Here is a 24,370-nt window from a genome sequence, read left to right as displayed (position 1 = left end):
TCCCGCCTTGGCGCCTCTCCTGCTCCCCACTTGCAACAAGGTGGGGCATCCCGCCGAGGCCTGGCGCCTGGTGTGATGCAGCCAGGCAGAACTAATCCTCAACAATCGCCTTATAAATACAAGTAAGTAGCTCTGTTCCAGAAAATCTGGGCCTGAGGAACCAAAACATGCAACTTGGTAAGACAGTGAGAGCAGATAAGAATCGTAAAAAGTCGCCTGAACTCTGAAGAAAGCTGACCACAAGAACAGCACTGCACAGAAAAATGTTTATTGAGAGTGTTGTTGCGTTAGAATTGTTACCACTCCATCAGCAAAAGCTGTGGCAAAAGAAACATGTCATTATTGTCGTCCTGTCACAAAATCCGGTCTGTATGTCAGCACTGGTTTCTCAGCTGGTTGCTCAGTTCCTGAAGTTTAGCAATCATGTTGTCCATAGTTGTCACCTCATCAGCTATCTCACTGTGAACCTCATTACTTGTTACATCTACAAAAAGTTGCTGCATAACAAAAAGAAATAATTATTTTAAAATATACGTACAGTTTCTCTGTTTCAGCATAGAGACAGAATACAGAAAGCTCATCACCACTATCCTGCCTTTTGTATTTTTCGTACCTATGATGGTATCTCTCCCTTTTAAAAGTCCATTTTGTGGCTAATAACAGAAGGTGCGTGTATACATATATATGCGCACACACACATATATAGACGTGTGGTCTGTGCCACACACTGATATTTTGCCAAAGGGGCCAAATCCTCCTGTGGATGTTGGGTTTCTACTCTGACTTGACTGCCTACACTGACTCCTGATCCCATCGAAAGTTAAGGACTTTACCACGAAACTCAAATTAGATGAGCATCTTACATACTGTCACTGCAGTTTACAAACCCACCTGCTGATAAATTAGTAGTTGTGAATTTTAATGGCCATTTTCCCAGTGTCATATTCTGCTGCATCATTTTCCCCAAAACCCCAAATAAACATCTTTTAACATTTGGTGTCAAGACATGCATGGGTGGAGACATTAATCTGTGTGTAATTAAGTTATACAAGAGAAAACAAAACACTACAGAGTAATAAAAATAGTTTGTTCTTAAAGACCTTCAGACATCAACAAAAACACAAAGCAGCTAACTTATGAGCAATCATAATCTTCACGTATTTACAGGGAAACCAAGGGAGAGGAATACTAAATGACTTGTCTAAAGCCTTGAGATACGCAAGCTCTGACTGGAGCTTTGTGCATGCTGCACCAGAACATGTTGCCATTGCAAGGCCAGGACCTGTCATTTGACTCAAGTAACATGAAGGCTATGTGAGGTACCACTCACAGAAATATGGTGGCGTGGGGGACCCAAGCATATGTTTCCCTTTTATTATGTAAAGGGAGAGTGATTCACACTTCATTTGACACAAACAAGAAGCCTACATTTAGAGACAAAAACAAACCAAGAAAACAAAAGTTGCTCTGGAGTACATCTGTACATCATTATATCATCAAAACATAATGGGACAATACAGATACGTATATGAACAAAAATGTACTTAAAAGGCCTGAACCAAAGTCTTCAATGTGCCTCAGAACAGTGTTGTCACTGAACAAAGGAACATGTTACACAAAAATAGGAACATGTTCCTGCTACAAGTACAGAAACTTTTCTGACTTTCAGCCCAAAACCCTCACACTTGGGAATGTGACAGAAAAGTTCGGTTCTTTCTGGCTAGGACAACTAAATAAATCAGGATGATATAATTATTCATTCATTTTTTTTTTCCACACAGTTAAAGAGATCTATTCAACTAGATGCAGCCTGGGGAAGTTTCATGCACCATCATTCTTTGGGCTTTGTGCCCCATATTTCCCAACAACAGTATGCATATTTCAAGCATTTACGATACAGCTCCATGACCTTTCTCCTTTTCAGAGACCCCACCTGTCAGATCTGAATGATGCATGGGGGCAAGGAGCAGAAGAGAGCCCACTATGCTATTTGCCAGAGCATGTGACTGCCCAGAAGGCTCTATACAAAAAGGAGCCCATTAACACATTTTCGAGTTGCAGCCTTCAGCAGAGTGTGGGTGCATCATGAGTCTGGCACAAAACAGGAGCTGGAATGTCAGAGATGGAGATCTCAGGAAAGGTGAGAAGTCTGAGAAGTGACGTTTCACCTGTACAAAAACTACTGATTTGTTCCAACTGCATGTCCTGACTACAAAATTTTGTAATTTTATCTTTTAAAAGTTACTTTCATTGTTCCTTTATTTCTTCTGAAATCTTAACTACTGAGTTTGCTCTTAGCCCATTTTTTAAGTGCTTTTCTCTGTTAAAAGAAAAAAGAAAAAAAACCTCACACTAATATTGACTCACAAGGCAGCAAAAGGAGATGCCGCAGTCAAGCTTGGACAGGCATAAACAGTGCTAAACTGTGCATAGGATCTTACAGAAGATGACTGAGTTTTTAAACCACAACACACTTTGGAAATTCAGTATGACTGCAAATTAAAAATCAGATGGCATCTTGGAAAGTATGCAAAAACAGTGAGGTCACATCAATAGCTTTAGCTCTAACACATCAGTTTTCTCAGAAGTGCCATAAAACTTAGAGGTACCATTATCTGTCAATAACAGAGATGTTAATTTAATTAGTGCCTTCAGGAATTAAGAATACAATTTACTAGACTCGCCTGTTCTTAATTTTTCAGATACTGCATGGTCTTGCCTAATATAAACCACCTGTACTTGTATTTATATCATTTATGTCAAGTAATCTTGCTTTCTCTACAGTCATACTCAGTCTACACACTTTCTTAAAAAAAAAAAAACACCACATTTTGTGAATCACAATAAAACATACATGTTGTGGCTTTTTTCACCACATTCCAAAAATTTATGTATGTCAGTATCTAAAAGCACAGTTACGGAGCCAGCTTGTGTCTGCTTATACAACTTTCCTAGGCTTTTATCCTTAAAATTATAGGACTTAAAAGAGAGTGAGCCAAGTTTAGCACACTGATGATGGATCAACACTTTGTAACACAAGCACACATGTTATAAAACTTATGCTCTGTAATTCACATTTTACTAAACCACACACACAGCCAGGAAGAATACTTCTTTAAGACATTAAGTGTGTTTTGAATGAAAATGTGTTCCAGATCAGTTCTCAGTTAAACATGGGCTGTGTCTCATGTTATAAGATGAAGGGTAAAATTAGGATAATAATGGTGCAGAAACAGACTCTGCTCTTTGGGTGCCTGGCTATGGAGGTACAACTCCAAAAACCAAACATATGATTCAAACATGATGACATTTGCCAACTAATTAATATCTGAATTAGTAGGGTATCCTGGAAAACCTTATTAAAAATTAGTTCTCTCTTTTAATAAATAACTCTGTTTTTAAAACACTTCAAGTGATGCAAAGTAGACCTGACACGTTTTGGTCCTTTCTGCAGGTTTACATCCATTCTTTCTGAGACTGCCCTGCGTCCCCCTGACTACTCACATAAGGAAAAGGTCTTTGAAACGACTGATTTCTTCCAAGCATTTGAGTCTGTTTGCCCAACATTTTAAGTAAAATTCTAACTTAGTCTAAGAGATAGCATTGACATTTTAGAGTAGTAGGTTTATTTCAGTCAAAGCCTAGCAGGAAGAAGGGAAATAAAAGTCTACTTAAAACTGGAATCCTTAACAGCATAGATGTGAATATCCATCTGATGATGCAATGGGACAGGCAGGTATTATTTGATCTGTAAATGACTCAAAACAGAGAAATGGTTTCTGCAACAGAACAAAGATTCCTAGCTTTCAAACAAAAATTCCTACCTTTCAAACATTCTTACCTTTGCTTTGGATGACAAGCCACGTAAGTTGAGCCGAGCTGAAGAAAGTATCTGCAAAGCTTCCTGATGATTAGATTTGTTCTTGCTGCATTTTATAGCCACTAGAATCCAAACACAGAAGAAAAGGACCCCAAAACAAAACAGCATTACCTCTATAGCAATAATCTTTAAACAACATTTAATTAGAAATCTTGATACCTTCCGTAGACAATTTTTTAATGTAATATCCCCAAAAAGAAACACAAAGAAAAAGAATACCAAGTAATTTTGAGAAGATAAACTCTAAACCCAACAGGTATATGTATCCTTTTTAAACATAAATATCATAGCACAGTGAACAGTCTTACCAAGTCTAAGCTTTGTCCATCTCCTGACTGGCACAGTCAATCAAACTTATGTGATGATTTGAGGACTGAGACGAACTGTAGATGCCTTTTCACTTGCATTATGAAATTGCTAGACCATGAATTTAATTGATCCCATGTTTACCAGTCATATGTTTACTGACTCACTCAACACAATTTCTGCCTCATTCCAAGTATATTTTTGTATGCACTATGAGGATGATGCTCTCCGTTAGAGGACTCCCAATCGTAGGAATAAATATAATGGGTAAAGTATAATGTTTTTGTTACTAAGCTTAATAAATATTTGCTACACTCTTCATGAATAATAGAAGTTCTTTTCAGGTAGAACGTACCATGTGCAATCTCTATGGCTCCTTTCACCACTTCCTTAAAAGAAGAAACATCTTTCTCCCAATCACTTGATTGAATTTCACATTTATGTGCCTTAGTGAGACACTGCAGTGACTGCAAGGAGGAAAAAAAAAAGATCAGTATGTGAGAAAACAAACTAGGAGACTAATTTAGTTTTAAGTATCTATAAAATAATGCTCAAGCCAGAAAATGAATGTATCTTTACTATGCTTGATTTCCTGTGAGCTGGAGTAGTGTCCTTCTCTGTGATGGTAAGCACCAGCTGTAACACAGATGTTCTTCACCAATATTGCATCTCAAGTATGAGAGGCATATAAAGTAACATGTGTCTAATTTTTATCTTTTAAAAATCTGTCTAGACTGATGGATGTGACCTATGTTTGCCAAGTCATAATAATTAAATGCACAAGAAAAAGGGAAAAATACTTGTACTCACACTTTGAACAGCAATTTTGTACCTAAAAAATTTATAACTGAATACATCAAAGCTTTCTTTCTGTATATGTATTCTTGGCGAATAATGTATTTTACAGATGCAGCTATTAGCTGCCATGCTGCTCTGGTTCTCAGTGTGAACAGGAAAAATAAATGTACACAATATGGAAGGAGGATCCCATTAAGAAAAAGAAATGAAAAATTTAAGCAGAAGAAATCGATTTTTGCTTTTGAGTTTTGTTTTCTTTCTACAGCATCAGAAATATGAAACAAATACATGCCAGAAGTTACATGGTTTGGTTCAATGACAACTCTTCAATTATCTTTTTGAAGAGTTTAAATATCATATAAAGGAATAAAAAACTTTTAGTGCGGTACATGTACATGAACGCAATAAAGACTTCTGATTGCTGAACAAATACAGATTAAATTTGGGGGTCATAATCCCAGAAGCTTCTACCTTCTCTCTCCCATTGGACTTCCAATCACTATGGCACGGGCAATTGAATTGCTCATGCTGCTGTAAATTGCAGTGAAGGTGTATTAAGTCAAACCAGAGCAAATTAATTTTTTTCATAATAACCTAGGTTATAATTGGTAGTAGTTCTGGCCAGCAAAGGCAAGAACTTCCAAGGGAAGGAACAACAGTTTTTACAGCAGTCTGATTTCAGTCTGCACGTGTCTGAGTCAGAGCAGCAAATTAGGGGTGTTTTGCTGACAGATGTCAGGGAGGGGAAAGAATTCAAAGTCTTGTGGGCTGTTTGTTTGCACTTCTGGAACCTGGATTTATCCTGGAAGGAAACAGTTACGAGTGGGGAAAGTTCAAGGAACAGAAGGGTTTAATAGCCTGGGTACGGATCAGCAGGGAACTTGAAGTTTGGAAAGATTCCTTGGTGGGAAAGGGATGGACTGGACGGCATTCAGCACAGGAAAAAATGAAGTACTGAATGAGGTGGCAGGTCGGATACATGAAAGTGTAAGAGTAAATATATGCTAAGCTAAAGAAAAAAAACCACGAACCCAACACTTCAATAGTTTTACACTCCTAACTTGTAAACCCTGTCTGACTTTGATTCAATTTACAAAGCACTGTTGTGAATGTAACTGTAGACTCTAGTGATTCATGGCATCAGGTACAGCAGCAGAGCAGAGAGGTAAAACAAAACAACAACCAACCCACCCTATACAATAGCCAGACATACAAGGTTGTTCTTTCAAATGCAATGTTAGGAACAAAATTGGTTAAATATAATTAAATCTGCACTAAATAATGTATCACATTATGGAATAAAGGTCAAACCCTACATTTGTAAGGAGGTACATGACAACTATGATAGATCTGTTCCCATCTCTTTGTCCTACGATGCCACAATATAGTAAATAATACCCTTTCAGAATTCATTGACCTTTTGCATAATAAATGTGGGAGGAAAACTGCAACAATACGCCTAGAATTTTTCTACAGATAGTTATATTCACTTAATATCTGATTGACACATGATGGTGCTTGTGGCAGTGAAGCCAATAAATACTGTTTGTAACATTTTTACTTTATAATATGACACCAGAAAAGCTACCAGTGATTATCTAGTGTATTGTAAATTAATTTTTACACTGTAAATTAATATATGCTGTGGCTGTAGGCAGTTTTGCTCTTTCACGATCTATATCTATAGTACCATCATACCAAGACACTCTGATACACACGTACGCATACCTTAAGTATTTATAAACATCATTCCATTTTGCAGGGCAAGCTAGACCATAAGCGTGTTCCATAACCAGTCTGATGAGGAAACACAGTTAAAGTCCTGTCTACTCTACAAATTGAAACCATGCTTTTAACTGGGTTAGTGAAAAATACTGTGATGTAACCAGATTCTGAAACGATTACATTTATAGTATAGACAGGGCCTCTGCTACTTTGCATGTCTGAGTAAGAATTCGAGGATATATTACAGGATATTGCAATGTCTGTATTTCTGAATTCTAAATAGGCCAAATCCCTTTTATTGTTCAGCCGTAAAGAAAAATAGGGAAGGAAAAAAGGGAGGAATTGGAGGTATAATGGAGACCGGCAATGACTAAACAAGGCATTCGATAGGGCAAAGGGTAAAGAGGAAGACAATGAGCAAGGCCCAAATAATTATAAGTTGTTGGAGGCCCAACCATCTGCATAACATGCTTGACATCAAGCGGCAAGCAATCCTCCAAACTGCCATTTTTGCCCAGGCCAAAGGCATACTCCCATTAGGAAACACATACTGAAGGCTGACCTTGTGTATTTTCAGCTTCAGTGAAGATCTGATAACCCATAAGTATTTTTGGAGTGTGCAAGGCTATTTGAATTTTGGAAAGTTAATACCAAATGCAAAGCACACTTCAGCATACAACAAAGTAAACACTTCTAGCAGCGCAGAGTGGTTATTTTGGAAATGCAATCAACTTGATTACCTGGGAAGTGATAGGAACAAGAGATGGAAGTAAATGTAGCAAAACCAGAGATGGGTAGAGAGAAACCAATGGTTCAACAGCTTAAGAATTAAATAGCATTATTTAATTCCATTTTAAGCTAAGTAAGGATGAGGCACTTTTACTCTGGGAACTCTAACTGTAGTATAGACTATCTTAAATGCATTTTCCCTTAGTGATTGCAAAGAAGAATATAGATAGCTTATGATGCCACTGGATCATGCCATTAAGATCCACTTTTTTTCCAGAAGCTGCAATATCTTATCTTCAGAATCAAAGATTACAATTTCTTAAAAAAACACCACCATTAGATTATAGCCATTAGATTGCTGCCATGAAAAGTTTCAGAATACAAATCCAGGACAATGCACATATGCTGTGATAGGATGTTTTAAAATGAAATACTGATAAAAGAGAGAGATTTTTTTAAAAATCCACAAAAACTGATGTAAAACATCTTGCTCCTGTTAGGTAATTAAAATGTGTGCCATAGGAACATGAAAAGCACAAAATAAGCTTATAGAAACACTAAAGCAAAACACATCTGGAACAAGAGCATGCCTTACTATGGCACTATAGTTTGTTAGAGAACAGGTTTGTACCAGAAGTGTGTATCCATAAAAAAGTATACCTGACAAGACATTTACCTTTTCAATATCTTCACCACTATCATTCTGTCCATTTCCATAAAGTTGGGCATAAAGTCTCCAGATCTCCCCATCATTTGTCACTCGTGATGTCACTCTACCCAAGAGCTCTTGCAATTTCCCCTTCAATCCACTCGCCACCTCTCCAGCGCGATCTGCCATACCATCCACTACCGCTCTGACCAGAATAGCCAGCACCTTAAAAAAGCAGCAGCAGATTTTATTTCAACTCAAATCAACATCAGTATATATAATGATATCTGTAATTTTTTGTATCTATTAATGGTTCAGTAAAATAAAATACAGTACCCTATGACAAGTATAGAATTTACTAAGAAATACATTATTAGGGGAGTAATTCAACTAATTTAAACCTCATCTATAAGATTCTGTGGTTGGTGAAGATACAGAGGCCAAAGAGCTAAGATAGAAATTTGGGTACCGGGACAGGGTAGTGTGAAAGAGAATGGTATAGGAAATTGTGATAATATCCTAAAGATATTTTCATCTTACAGTACTGTTATAAAAAGATCAGTAAACAGGCTGAACCAGATTAATTCAGGTAACGGAAGACACTGTTGTTTACAGGACCTCTATTTAACTACCTGCAGAAACTGAAAGATGTATAGTTGGAAATGTATAGTTTGATGTATGTATGTATGTATCAGATGTATAGTTTGATGATATGTATGAAAGATGAGATGGAAACTGGAAGGCAACTGAATGCTACCTTGGGAAACTCTGTCTAATGCACTTCTGGTGAGTTACTAGTCAAGTCAGTTCAATCAAACTTTTTACAAGTACTCATGTAATGGCTGTACTTTCTGAGTCACTGGCTTGAGAATGTGGGATCTGACCTGCAGAAATGCTGAGCACGTGCAGCTGCTGGTGAACTCAATGGGAGCAGGGCTTTGCATGTATGAAACGCTACATAACACCAGGTGTCCCAGAAAAAAACATGAGCCTTCGTGTCTCAAACTGGACACTGAAAATTAGAAAACAGTTTTGCTGTGTCTCAGTTCCTTCTCAATAAATGAGAAACAGCAAATGTAAATTAAGACATTGGATCATATGGTGAATTAGAACAAAATAAAATCCAGAAAAGCTGTGGCTTATTAAGTGAGAGCTACTTGTTCTGTGTAGTGCATGAGACACAGAAACTAAGGAAGAAATAACAATAAAAACAAACTGGAAGTCTCATAAGGCTTGCATTCAAGATAGGCCGGTAAAGGGTATACAAACACCATCATCCTGGTACTTCCTAACTTGTGACGCTATCATTTGGCAACTTTAATGCTTCAACATTTTTGTCCATGTGATATTAATACTTACAATGAAATCACATTAATAGCAATATTAATACCAAGACAGTAATAAAACCAATTTCAAAGATGATCTGTGAGTAGCCCCAAACCACACAAATACACTAGTAAACAGTAGAAAATAAACTCTAGTAAAATAGTATAATATAGTATAAAAATAAACTAGTAAACCAATATAAAAATAAACTCTAGTAAAAGTATGAGGTGTATCCTCACAAACCAAGATGTAGTTCACTGTCAGAAAGTAATGCAAAAATTATGACAGTATCAAAGTATATTACACTTAAAATAAAAACATGGGCAGTTCAGTATTTGTGATATGTCATTTTCCTAAAGCAACTTTTCTTCTATAGAATGACTCAATTAACATGCATCCCAAGAATTAATTACTGAGTTTTATCAGCTTTATCAGAAATCTTTGGCAAAAAACCCCAAATAAATCAAAATGGTTGATGATGTTATGAAATAAATCTATGTAACAGAAAAAGTGAAAAAAAATTATACATCTCCCTGGTATCTTTTCAGAACCAATATGAAATCATAATAGCATCAAACATCAGCTAAACAGCTTCCCCCTCCTCCCCTCCAAACTTAAGGGCTTATAAAATGATATGACAAACCAGCTGTTCCTCCTTTCCTTTTCTGTTAAAGAGCTCGGATTTTCACTCAAGTTAATAGAAAATATTATCAACTATTAATAGTCAAAAAGTTCTGAAATTCATATTGCATTCATGATTTGGAATCTAAGGGACTAAACCCCAGCATTAAATGAATCACGTCTTCCATAATGATTTGCTAGAAAAGCACCAGAAGTATTGATATTTCCATTACTACAGCATTGTAATAAAAAAAACATAAAAGAGGTGTAAGAAGAAGCATTAAACTGTTCTCTTCTGAAAAGGAACTAGAACTGGTCCTGAGGATTCATACATACATGTATGACTTCTCAATCAACTTCTCAGTTTAACAAAATTGTTACTCAAAGTCCAAAAAGTTAGTTCAAATGAATATCATGTATAGTTATCAAGAGTTTTAAAGCCAATGATATTTTTGTTTGCACATGAAAAAAAAAAACCCAGGTTCTTCAGTCAGTAGGATTTAGCAACAGAAAAATTACCCATATTCCCGTAGAGTTTAGGCTTTGCTTACACTTTCATCATAATAATCTATCTCCTTTTTTTGTAATTCATCATGTAAGCTTTAGCACTCAGCAGTTAAAATAAAACTAGTGTGAAAGCCTGGATTAAAGGGTCCATTAAACAGTAATGAATCATTAACGCTACTTGGCTGTGCCCAGTTGTTAAATAAAACTATTTCAAATTGCAAGTGAATTGTGCTAATCATCACAAAGTATTAGCAGTGTAACAGAGCTTTCCATTTTAGACTGTTGACTTAAGTGTTAAATTTTAATTTATATCTTTGAGAGATTTTAAACTGCCATACATGCTAAACTACTAAAGCAATGCTCTGTTGCCCAGGATCCCACACAAGCAGTAGAGCTTTTTTTTTTTTTTTAAAATGCCTCTTTTAATGAACTGGGCTCCATATGACCACTGTACAGAGAGTTTGTGTTTAGTATGACATCACACCATCTGCATTCCTCCTTCTCCTTTGCTTTAATTTTGTGAATAATGTGTGTTTACTAAAAACTGAACAAAAAACACCATTGGACAAAACCTTAGAAACAAACCCAATCATTTTTAAATGCTGCAATTGCTATCAGTTAATCTCATTTCACAACTGTTCGCCAAACAGCTCCTTTCATATAAAAATTCACTTGGTCAAACCATTTTTAGAAGCTTCACTAATACTAATCAAACTTGACAGTGCTCAAGTAAGGAGAGAACCCTCAGATACCAGATCCAAAATGACAAATCTGCAGTCTGTGAGCTCTCCCTATGCCCCTCCCAAACTAAAGCTTTATTATAAAAGACAATTGTCATCAGTGAGCTACTTAAAAGAAACAGAGCTCCAGAAATTATTAATTCCTACCCTCACTCCTCAAAATCCCCTTGGAACATGCTCTTGCAGCCTTTTATTAGAAACAGTCTGGCAATACAAACCGCTGAAATGAGGATGATATTTGATGGAAAGGGTAACAGAAAAACTTTGCTAGATTCCCAAGAACACAGAATTGCAGAGAGGAACCATTTGTCCATACTTCTGAATTCATATTCTTTGACAGCACAGGATGAAGATCTGGTTTCTGAAAGCATGTAGCAAAAAATGTAGCAAAACAGCTTTTCCACCCGCAAAATAAGTTTGTTATTCACAGAACTGCAGCTTCCCAAGTAAAAAAGATTGCTTGCCTCCACAAACATGCACATGGTGCAAAGCAGTGTGATTAGCAGTTGCAGAAATCTTTCAGGTGAATTTACCACCTCAGACTAATAATTCAGAGGCTAAATTGAGGACTAAAACAGGTAAGGCTTTCTCCTCAGGTCCTTTTTAGTGACTGATCTACTAGCTGAAACTACAGATAATTTAGTGAGCCAGTATCTTTTATCACTAAGATCTATATTAAAGGTTTTCAAGGTATATTTCTCAATAGGTTTATGAACATTAAAAGTAATATGGAAATTTGAAGAATTTTAAGAACCAGGAAGGAAGGAAGGTAAGAAAGCATGCTTATAACATTTAAGGGGAATACTAGGAAACTGAGACTTTTGAAAGTGTGTCCTTTGCTGTAATCTTTTATTACATTATTGCTCATTTATAAAGAGCCCTTCAGCTTTTCCTTGTTCAGTTCTGTCTTGCGGAATCTGTACATACATATCTTCAAGCCTCATGATATCCTAATCTCAGAACCTTTGCCACAAGGATGACATCGTTAAATAACTAGAATAGCTTAGAAACAAATTTCCCAAAGCTGCATTCTGTACTCAGAAGTCTGGCACAAAAAGACAGCAATGGCCTAACAGATGAAGATATGAATATCTTACTGTTATTAGAAGAAATTAGTGCTTTACGAATATGGCTTCATACTATGCTGAAATAAAAAAATCTGATGAACTACACAAACCAAGGACATTTCACATTATATATTCAATTGCACATTCTTAATTGATGCATTCAGTCTCACAAGGGGTATTCTGCAACAACGATTATGCTAAAACTGATTGGTGATCAGCTTTCTGTTTTCACAAAGAATTGGAATCAATAACTCAACTTGTTTCTTCCAGTCCCATGCATATTTATTTTTCTGGATTTTTAAATTCCTACCTTCTTTCTCACCACTATATCATCTAGCTTAGTAGCCTATCAATTAAATTATATGATGACTACATATACTAAATATAACCTGAGAGAAGATCACACTATGTTGCATGGAAAGAGGTGTATGCTTCCACTGACTCATGTTCATGATTTTACTTTGTTAAAATACAATTGCACAAGAGGGTTACAGAGCAACTCTATTTAAAACAGGCCAGTTGGCAAATGGGAGAAGCTCAGAAATCAATGGTGAGCTTTGTAAACAATCTCAGCAGAAGCTTTTAGTTTTATGTGCTTTTTTTGTTTTGCTATGGGAATACTCTTCTCTTCTTTGTAAGATTATTGATTAAAGCCTTTCTGAAATTCTTTAATCAGGCTCTGAGGTTTTTCTTGGCCAACTAGTAAAATCCTTCTAATTGAGGAAACTGTATTAGAAGTTATGATGAAACCCATAAAGCACTTTACATATCAGAAGCCAAAGTTAAAATTAGGATGCAAAAACGTAAAATTAGGATACGTAGCATATATATATTCCTGTAAAAATGATAACAGTTGTATGAGAACAAGACAAAAAAAGAGTTATACAACAAAAATAGAAATTCAGTGCAAGCAATGTCCCCCAATATTTTAATGAAATATCCTACATAAAATTTGGAAAACACACTAATAGCAGTCTGTATAATCTCAAAATATCTAAAATGGACAAATGCACGTAGAAATTTCTATTCCTGGTCAGCTGTCAATCTGACGAAAATAATACAGTAGATCACCCCTAAAAATGTTATTTAAAGTAACAATTGAGAAAAAAATTCATTAAAAAAAGCCAGCCATCTACAAGATGTTCCATGAATAAACACACAGGCCCCACCAGTACCACAATACTGTAGCTGCCAAACACACTAATCTTCACCATATATAAGACTATTTTCCACAGATAATGTGTGGAACTTCTTAGTGCAAAGAGAGTTTGAGACCTTCCAATGTTCAGCCATATCAAACCCAAAAGATTTTATTCATACAGAATGTTATCCTGTGCACGGTTGGCTTTATAGTACTAAGTATCGTACTCGTGTACAATTTGTTATTAAAAAGTAATCTGAAAAAAGTTTTTAACATCCCTGCCCTCCATGAACAACAAGATGTTTCCACAACCATAATGAATTCTATCTGTTCTCTCTCCTCATCACTGGACTCAAACTCCCAAGATCCAGGAAAGCTACTTTAAATCATTTTATGGGATAAGAAAAGAAACATACGCCTAGGATCAATGACCAGCAACAGCTGGGTCCTCTTACCCTGGTACTACACAGAAACTCCCTAAGATCTCATACGCTGTTCAACCAGATCCACTAATTTTGCAAAGGCTTTTGGAAGTGTTTCACTACTCTGCTTAAAGGATTCTTTTGCTTGCCTTTCAGATTCACCTTGCTATTTTCACTGAGTATACAGAACCCTGCTTGGATCAGGACCTGGTTTTAAGCAAGGTAACATCCCAGCTGAAGCTGTTAAAGTAGGCTCTCTGGATTTTATCCAGAGCATACATTTACAAACACAGAAATTAACTGAACTTAAATGAACTACAGTGAAAGATGAGCAAAATACCTCCTTTATTTTTCTTTGTTCTGATTATTAAGAATCAATGTTCCGACTGTAATGCATTCACTCTATGAAACATAATTCACTTTCAAAGGCTCATTTGTGGAATTTTCAAACACATGGGAAAAGGTTACCTTTCTTTAAACTAAATAATTTATATTATTTCTGATACTAAGATACACAGCAACAATATGGAAAGATGGGGTTATGCATTGTGTTTCATTTAAGAACAGCCTTAAAACTGCAAGGCTCATAGTTGTCCTTCCACAAAGCCTGAGGCAATGTGGATGCAAAAGTTTTACTTTTTGTCCATTTTTATTTTAAATACTTAGTCTTACAGTCCAGATCTCAAAAAATTGAATGGCTTGTCCACACAACTTCACTGGTATGTAAACTGTCATTACTGATACCATTATCAGCAGAAATCTCTCTCTGTCTCACAAGAAAAATTAATTAACATATAGGATGACTTAACATGAAAACTTCCCCACCTGTGTATCCTTGTACTTTTCTCTTAAGTCCATGAGCCGGTGATAAGCTTTAATTGCTTCTGAAAACTCTCCAACATCTGTACTGGTGAGAAGATAGTTCTCCCATATTTGCCAGTGCTCATAGTTGCACTTGAGAGCTTCTTGGAGGGTTCTAAATGCTTTGATTCTAATCAATAATAAAAAAGAATAGAAAAGAAGATTCTACATTAAAGATTTAATACAGAAGATTTCTATATTAAAATCAGTTGGCATTGTATCAACTAAAAAGCTGCTTATTTTAAAAAAAATCAGGTTTAGAAAACAGTGCAATGTAAAAGTTATTGTTCATTACTTACAATACTGATAATTCCTTGATCTCTCTTGCCAATTACTTTCTATCAGTTCACTCCACAGTACACTCTGTAGAGGCTGGACTAGGTAATTTCTATGTTAGCTCTTATAATTAGATTTTGATATAAATTCATTATAATGGTGCCATCTATGTCAATATTTTATCTTCTGAATTTTTAACTGGAACCATGAGAAAACAATCTTACTCATGCTGAAGTTGTACCACACATTAAAAAAATTACTGAGTTCATGGCAGATGCAGAATGATACTGACTCACTTCATCACACAAAGGAAGGTTACTTAATAATAACAGCTTTTTGGGATTTATTTTAAACATTTGCACGTGGTAAACATGCATACCCACTGCACAGAAGCCCAGCATTTTCAACCATTTTTTTCTTACGTCAGCTGGAAGCTTTACTTACACTCTTTGTTCCCTGATGCTATGCTGCTTAGTACAAATGTGTCAGAGCGGCCCCAGACACTATTAGGGTCCTTCACCAAAGGTGCTGGCTGCCCAGTGAACCATCTCACGGTGACAGGAGAAAGTGTTGTGGAATAAAGGTGGACAGAACAGTTCCTGTAAAGTCACTGTCAAGTCAGAAAGCATCTTCATTTTTTCACACAGATCCACTGCAGGCAACTCTTTACCATTCCCTTACTCAAGGCGAGAAGTAATGGCATTCTCTGGTAAGGACCATAGGACAGTTTGGCCAAATCAAGATTATTGGCTGAAAGCAGCTGACCTACAGTTTACAGAGGTATGACCTTCTGCACAACATGCAACCAAGGCTGCCAGAGAGGAGGCAGAAAAGTAAGAAGTCTTAATGCAATCTGAAGCATACGTTGGTAAGGTCTGGGTGCCTACTGTTTAAAGCTTCAAATGTACTGCCAAAAGTTTCAATAAATTTGAAACTTTAAAAAAAGCTTTGCTAGAGAATCAGAATGATATGGTTCTTAGGACTTCAAGAGATTGAAGCTTATTCTCAGCTGAACAGTCATGATATGTAGAAAAAACACAAAGGAATAAATTCCTTTAAATGAAAACTTGAAACAGAGTTTTCCCAGGCTGGTAAAAATCTTCTTTGGGGAGGTACGACAATAAATCTCTTCTTAATAAAAATCATATAAAGATGGCTTGGTATCAAAATTTGCAGTTCACTTGCTCTATTGCTTGAGTAAGTTGCTAAAAGTGCTGTCTCTAAAGAAAGACAGCTCAAAGAAATTGTTGGTTGAGTTTCAAAAAGAGGGTCCAGGAGAGAGTAAATATCCCAGCCAGGAAAAGGGAATATCTAACTAGTGGATCGGGCCATTAAAAGTTTGGAATGGCTGGGTCAGGGAAAAATGTAAATAACTGCCAATCCAAGCCCATAGTATCAAAAGAGTTACCAAATACACGCAAAGAGAGCTGACTGATAGAGCAAAATTACTGAAGGAAAACAGAGGTCATTTGGCATCGCTTCGGCAGAATAGTCCACAGGCAGCATTTTCCCACATTCACTCCCCTTTTCTCTCTCTTCTGATATACGTGATGCTGCCAAGTAAATGTACTAACAATTGGGTCTCCCCCACTGTTAACAGTCCTAGTAAGGGATTTCAGACCTCGATTTTGATAGATTGTATTAGAAAAGAAGAGAGACCTGATCCTTCCTCTGTGGATTTTGCTAAAATGGAAGCTGGGATCTGCCACAGCTCGCTGACAGGCTGGAAGATGCTCTGGCTGACTGATGTACCCCAATCACCTTGAGAAACTCTTTCTGAAACTGCTCTTCAACATCTGCAGCATTAGCCTGTATGATCTCCCTCATCTTCTCAAAAAAGTCAATAAGTTATCAGGAGGGCAGATGCCCAATCATATGGAACTGTGAAATGTAGACAAGATACCAGAGGGATGGCATGGAAATCGTATTCCTTAAATCATCACTCTTGCTACGCTAATAAAAACCTCTAAGTTGTCAAAACAAATTGCCTATGTATTTAATAAGTCATATAATGATGGAGTATCCTTAACCAGGGCAACAGTTAAACCAATTCATATCCAAATAGGAAACAGTAGGCAGTACCAGTGCATCATCCTGTCTTGGAAACCAGGAATCTTTCACCCAAAGAACAGAGGTCCAGTCCCAGTTTGTTCTGAGAAATATGAGATCTAGATTTCAAAGGCCTCCTGGCACCCAGGGAAGTTTTTCTGGTAAACTGAACAGTCTGTTTTCATCACAATTTTTCTGGAGGAAATTCAGAATACACAAAACTTGTGGACTCTTAAAAAGCAAACAACCCCAAAAAACAACAAAACCCCTTTCACTTGGGTGTCAGCAAGTTGTTTGCATACGCTTTTCAAAAAGACTTCCACATTTTATATTTCACTGTTGTATGAGACTCCGCTAAGCCTTACCCAAATGCAGAGTCCTTGGGTGGGACTGATTTAAGAGCCTGGTTGGAGTAAAGCTTGATTTTGATGAAGGAGCAAAAGAAACCAATTAACTCAAAAAGAAAACAATTAACTCAAATATCTTCTTTTTGTTTTCCTTTTTTTAACCCTCCCCCCACTTATTTTTTTTTCCCTAGCAGGCTTGAAAAATAAGAATCTACACTTTCACCACCGCTTGGCCCCCCAAAATAAATTATACTGAAGTGTACTACTACAGATATCCTCTGTTTTGAGAGTGGGTTAAACTAACTCACACACAGTCTTGATCTATAAGTGACTACACAAATAATCAAAGAAGTTGCTATTCCACAGCAAATAGAGGCCACACTCAGCTATCAGCATGTAATACTGACTTAAGATTTCCTGTACACATATTCCTCTCCCACATGATTCCTGTGGAAAAAAAGCCCAGAAACATGCCCCCATTTACTGCTTTTGATACAATATCAAATAGGTCACAAGTTTTGTATCTATTTAGCATGTTAAATCAAAGAGTAGATTAACAATAATAAAATTAAACCAATAAAGTGAAACTAATCACTCAGTAGTTTCTCAGGCTTGCAGTAGATGAACAGACAGAAAAACTATTTTGATTAAAGATACTTTTATGAAACAAGCGTAAGCCAGTACACTAAGCATCTGACATACCCTTTTGAACTTTATGCAAAAGGAGCCATCTATCACACACAGTCTAAGACAATAAATTGGGCATTCTCAAGGCACTGCTGAAGATGAAAGGAACTGCTGAAAAGTTAAAAGAAGCTCTTGATTTCTCTTACTTTTTAGTCTTGAGTAGTTATTCTAACCTTCGTTTTCTCTTCCCTCCTACTCTCATTAGCATATCAAACCATCTCTTGAATTCATTTATGATATTGCTTCCCACATTTCCTTTGTGTGTTTATCAATTCTTTGTGTGTTTATCTATTCTTTTTCTCTTTTTTAGTTTTTCTCCTGACTGCATAACCATATAAATTGATGTCAGATTTTGAGTAAGGTTTTTAAAAATTCACCTTACTCTTTTCTTTCATTCTTTGGGGACAAGTTATAATGTGAAAATTCTTCTTAAATATTAAGTTCTTTCAGGTATTCTGTGTCTACAAGTAACTTTTATTACATTGAGTTGAAATACAGAATAAGAAAGGCAGTCCATTTAGGTCAAAGCTTCTTGTACTAATGGTTAATTTGGAGGGAAAAGAACAAGCGAGCTATTACATGTGTAGATCTCCATCTGCTTTCGTAATATAAAAAACAAACTGCCTGTTTTTCCCTTAAATCTACTGGGATTAATGTAGTATGAATTGACATAGGCCTGAATATATAGTTTGCTTGAAATGGACATATCTTTTTAACTTCATAAGCAAATTAGTTTCCAACTTTAATATGAATATTTTGCACTGGTTGTACTTACTACATCATAAATACTTTTAACAAGAAAAAAGTGTAGGGTGAGAGGTTGCTACTTTTATAAAGCTTATTAAACTATTTCCTGCAAAATGAAATAAGTTATCAATGATCCAACCTGGGAGAGAGAACTGAAAGGATAAGAATTACAAAATAGGAGGTAACCACATTATAAGAATAAAAAACTCAATGTCAAAAAAAGGAAGTCCCAATTATTTATTTTGGAAGCAGTATGTTCTAATCCTTTTGAAGTACTTACTTCTGTTTTAATCTGATATAGGCAGTTGATAAATTGTTCCAGGCCTCAGCATTCTGTAAAGATAAAAGGAGAAGTACCAAAAAAATTTATTCTCTTATATTATGCTTACTTCATGAAAATATGTAAATAAAACTACTGTGAAATATCATTGATTTTGCTAATCATGCATATTAACACATATTTTCTACAAGGCAGTCCAAATATTACATTGAAATAGAAAATATTACATTAAAATACAAATACATAAATAAATATTACTGACTACAGCAACAATCAGGGATATAAATATCAATTAACTGCCTTCTGGTTGGAATACACTAAGTCAGCTCTTGCCTTCATTTTAAACTGTAAACAGGCATCCTCTTCTGGATCTAGCTGGGATGGCTGGAGAGGTCAGTGTTCCCAGCAGCTCATCACTTCTCACTAGCTGGAAGCTACTTACCTGCACTGCTCTGTTAGTGGAAAAAAATTACCCGAATGTCTCCTAATGCACCTCAGGCAAAACTAACAGGGTTAGTTCCAACAGTGTTTATCAACTGTTTTAGCTGAAAAGGATTACGGAGTGCTCAGACAATCTTTCCTCTGGTAAAACCAGCAGAGCCATGTACAGAGATGAGTCTTGCCCATCACCTTATGCTGCTGTAAATTTGAAACCACACCACTGAATTCAGCAAACTGACAGCTAGTACAAATTTGAAGAACAGAACCTGGGTACTGCAATGAAATGTACTCTGGTACTGAAGACTACCCTCAGGCTTAAGGAGCACTTGAATCATGTTGGGAAACCTTTTTGAGGCTTAATTCATGAAAATGGTCGTTGCTGCAGATCATTGTCTAAAGATAGGTTTTGCCTCCATAACTAAGAGCCAGCCCAGCATCCTTTACTCACAAAAGAAATACCACATAACCCACTGAGAAGTCAGTTTGCTTGTTCATAGGAATACAATCAAGCACAGGCCCCAGACAGATAAGTGAAAATTACAGTATCTACTTGGAAGTAAATCTACTGTACTGAAACAAAAAAATATTAATATATAAAGTAAAAACTCCAGTTAAATACAGGGTTGTCTGTATGTAATTTTTTTTCAAGTAAGTTATTTAATTTTATTGATAAAGAAAAAAGAATACTCTGTCACCTTTCATTGCTCTCTCATTCTTTTTCCCAAGAGAAAAGAATGAATAATAGCTTCTGTCAAGTAGGTGGCATTAACTCTAAGCGAGCAACATGCTGGCAGTCAGGCCTTTTGACAAAAGTATTGCCAGTACATTCCTGAGAGGTAATCCAGCTGATGCCTTTGCTACCTCAATGCACAGTCACACTCAAATGGCAATACTGTACACATGCTTGCCCCATGCATCCTGAAAAACTGGCTAACAAGCTCCATTCTCCCTGTGCTCATGAACTATATAGTTACAAGTTTACCTGTCATACAACCACTTATTTGACCTTTTTTTCAGGAGAATTTGATTACTTAGAGAAGTATTTTAATTTAATTTTTTTGTTTTCTCTCTCTCTTTAGCACTCCTTACAGTCTACTCATTCCCTTTTCTCTGTTTTAGCAATGTATGCAAGCATAAAGGAATTTCTGCTCAAACATATTTTAACATTCATGCACACATACTTGGATGAAGTTAAGTATTGGGCAAGTATTTTTATGATGCCTCATGACAAAAATATATCCTTCATGCACAAGTTTAATTTATTCAAAGGGCTAAGGTTTAAACAAGTTTTTCATTACTGCTTTGCATGTTTATAATGAAAACATCCTTGTTGCTTTTAGATAAGCCATCTGAATCGCTTGTTGAAAAGTACATACATCTGGTTCCAATGTCACACAGCGCTGAAATGCTTTGGCAGCACCTTCGTAGCCTTCTAAAGCAATGTATGCGCAGCCCAAGGAAAACCATACACCTAGCTGGAGAGAAAAAATGGATTATTACATATATATACACACATACATATTTCTGCACAAAAGACATCATTTTGCCTGGATGCTCAAACACATACTACTGTTGATTTTACCTGATTTTCAGCTATCATAATAGTATTGCATTGGAATAAATAATCTCCTGCATGCAGAATATAGGAAAACTTTAGGTTCAAAGTTTTAATAAATATGGATGAACAAAGGTGTTGACTATATAAAGATCATGTAACCATATGTGAAGTGCTCTTTAACAGTGCATCTTCATTTAGAGAAGAAAGTGATAGCTATTTAGAGGTTTGCATATTTTGCTTTAACTTGTGAAAAATCCACATTCACTTTATAGTATTACAATTAGGTCAAATGGTAAATACTAGGAAATGTATTTCAAGGAAATCACATTTTACAAGAAACATTTCTAATAACTGAACACGAACACTTCAAAATTATAGCTCTTTCTACTTGTCAGAATATCAGTCTTCTCTAGTTTATAATGCAACGTTTAGAGATAGAAATGTACTTAAATAATGCCTTGTGTAGAGAACAGAACTTTACCAGTTCAATAATCTTGCATTGTAAGTCTTTAGTTGTTACAACCAAATACTTCTCATCCATACAGATTCAAATAATATCAGATACAGGCATAAATTACAGAAAATTAAATACTTATTCTCATAGCTCTTCAATAGCAAGTTCCTGATTTGCCACACAGTTAATTCTCAAAGAGCTGCAAGTTAAGCAGTACTACCTTTTAGAAAAGCTCTGTAATTCAGAAGAGTATTAAATCCCAAGTACATTCACAGAACACTTTCTGCCAGCATTATGCTGTTTAAATGTATGCAGTCAAAATCAAACAGAACATTTTATAATGTGCTGCAAAATCATTCCAGGTAGTACTACCTACTGCAATAAGCTCAGCTGTTTCTCCATTCTAAATGCCAAGGTAAGAAACATAAATAGGTTTTCTTGGAAAATTTTTTGAGAGAGGGAAAAGGTTGGGAAGAGGAAGATGGAAAAACAGGTTACATTACATTAACTCTAACTTATATTGCACAACAACATATTACTTTTCAAGATGTCTGATTAATCTTTATATCCTCTTGTGTTTTGGGTACTAGTTTTGAAGCAAGCAAGTCTGATAACTCAGGTTCTTTGTAGGAAACTATAATGGCTATTTAAACACAAAAATGTTACCTTAAGAAACATTTGCAAATCAGGGATTTTACAGGGTTGAGGATAAAGCTGTTGGTTCATATGCAAGGAGCTTCTATCTCTACTGAGTAACTGCAAACTCTGTAGCAGATATTTTTGCAGTTCTCTCCAGATCAGTCTCATTCTTCTGTCTCTGAGACCCAGCTTAAAAGCAAGATGTCTGCTACAACTGGATTAACCTGATTTACCTGCTATAGAGTTCGTAGTTAATCTGCTTCAAAACTTAGATCCCAGCATACAAATGTCTGACATTCGTCCCTGTCAGATCTGGCACCCTGGTGGGCAGTCTTCACGATATCAAGAACTGAACAAGCTTGGCAATAAAGATATCCTTTTGCATTTGGGGGTGTACATGGGATGGCTGATCCTCAGAGCATACGGATGTATTAATAGGTGAAGACAGAACTGTCAGTTACATCTGGCCTGGGCAAACATGAAAATCTACTTTTCAGCATTGTCAGCCTGTCACCTTTCATGATCTTTAAACTCATCATTCAAAGAAGAAACTGTGCACGAGGAAAAAACAATATTTCCCAAATCTCAGAGGGCAAAATTAATAGGAAATAAACATTTAGTCAATCTCATTTTTTAAGCCTCTTTTATCCATCAAGTTTCCAGAAGTCCAGCACTCCCACATGGCTGCTACCTCATTAACTCCCCTTTCTCTTCTTTCTAGATCAATAACTTTCTGGACATGAAAAGTGGGCGTAAAGACGAAGACTGATCAAGTATGAAATGGAAGGCTAGCTCCAACTTTATAGCTCAGGATACAAGTTAAACAGTGCTTCTGTAAAGGGTGAGAGAAAAAGAATAAATGCAATTTTTATAATTCTAACGAGTAACAGCAGCACAGTTTCACTTCTGAGCTTGTCCTTCCAGAATCTGATTTGACAAAAACTTCCACCATTTTAATTTTTTGAGGCTGATGGTAAGCAGCTACATCTCTCAGGAACTGGCTTACCAATGCTTAAGCTTGTCAACTCCTTTCTCAAGGAAAAGTTACAGCACAAGGAGAAAGTAAAATGATTCTTTACTTCTGTGGAGAAAAGCTATATGATCAGGTAGCTAGTAAAAATCATACAGTGACTGCAATGAATGGTAAACAATTTTATTTTCTTAATAATTTGAAACAAGATATTTTGCCTAGCAGTAACTATGTATGAAGGTTTCAACTGAACGGAAAAAATGTGAAAACTGGACGTGATGGAGAAGGTTGGGAAAGGTGTCCAAAAGCGATTCTTTAGCAGACAAGAAGAGTGAGATGAAAAGTCTCGGGGGTGGGAAGTAAGTCAAGGTGCTGAGATGCTATGATATGGAGGCAAAAAGTATAAAGAAAATGGAATAGGTCACGCAGATGGAAGAATGTTGCCATATGTTAAAGAAAACTTCAGCATCAATCATATAGAAAATAACTGTGTAAATGAACAACAGAACTGGTATGGATTAAAATTTCAGGCGTCAGTAAAAAAGCAGTATAAAGACTGTATCTCAGAACACTGGACTAAAATGGAGAAGGTAAGATACTGGGGGATATCAGAAGGCTGTGAAAGTAGAAATCCCAGAAAATACAGGGAGATTTCAATTATTCATCATAGTTTAGTAAATACCATCATGGATGCAATTCCAAGGCTACTTTTTTAGATACAAAGAAGCTAGTCAGAAGACAGTACTTACCTTGATCCTGACCAGTGTGAATGATCAGGTTCAAAATGTTACCATACAAAAGATACTTTGTAATGTATCTAGATTCACTAGTCCTTCAAGAACAAAGGCAACTCATTTAATACAGAGGATGTTAAATTTAAGAGCTACTTAAAACAGAAAAGCTATGTTAAAAACTAAAAGGGGCAACTGAAAGAGTAAAGGTCTGCAGAAGACTTGAAACATTTAAAGACAAGACATTTCAAGGCTTGGAGCAACTGCATATTGTCTTTCAAAAAGGGTCTAAAAAGACTAGACAATCATAACAGTTAAAAAAAATAAAGGAGATTATTAAGAATAAGAGGACATACTTTAAAAGCTGGTGTGCTAGACAAATAAGAAAGCTACAAAAGAATAAGTCTGACAGGTTAAAT

General features: G+C 36.1%; 1 protein-coding gene across 1 annotated transcript in view; it reads right to left on the bottom strand.

Moving 5' to 3' along the window:
- Window positions 1-238: 238 nt before the first annotated feature.
- Window positions 239-24,370, bottom strand: part of TTC27 (tetratricopeptide repeat domain 27) — a 134,442-nt gene continuing 110,310 nt past the window's right edge. The window contains exons 14-20 of the mRNA XM_072856610.1: window positions 20,976-21,074; window positions 19,159-19,211; window positions 14,737-14,902; window positions 8,115-8,312; window positions 4,542-4,653; window positions 3,842-3,942; window positions 239-497 (exon numbers count right to left, since the gene is read on the bottom strand). Coding sequence (XP_072712711.1) covers window positions 375-497; window positions 3,842-3,942; window positions 4,542-4,653; window positions 8,115-8,312; window positions 14,737-14,902; window positions 19,159-19,211; window positions 20,976-21,074 — 852 coding nt within the window. The 3' untranslated portion in view covers window positions 239-374. The remainder of the gene's footprint in view (window positions 498-3,841; window positions 3,943-4,541; window positions 4,654-8,114; window positions 8,313-14,736; window positions 14,903-19,158; window positions 19,212-20,975; window positions 21,075-24,370) is intronic.

The sequence above is a fragment of the Ciconia boyciana genome, chromosome 3 (assembly GCF_034638445.1).
Source record: "Ciconia boyciana chromosome 3, ASM3463844v1, whole genome shotgun sequence".
NCBI classification, from domain to species: Eukaryota; Metazoa; Chordata; class Aves; order Ciconiiformes; family Ciconiidae; genus Ciconia; species Ciconia boyciana.
Note: the sequence above shows the minus strand (reverse complement) of the source record. Positions and strands in the feature narration are given on the sequence as shown.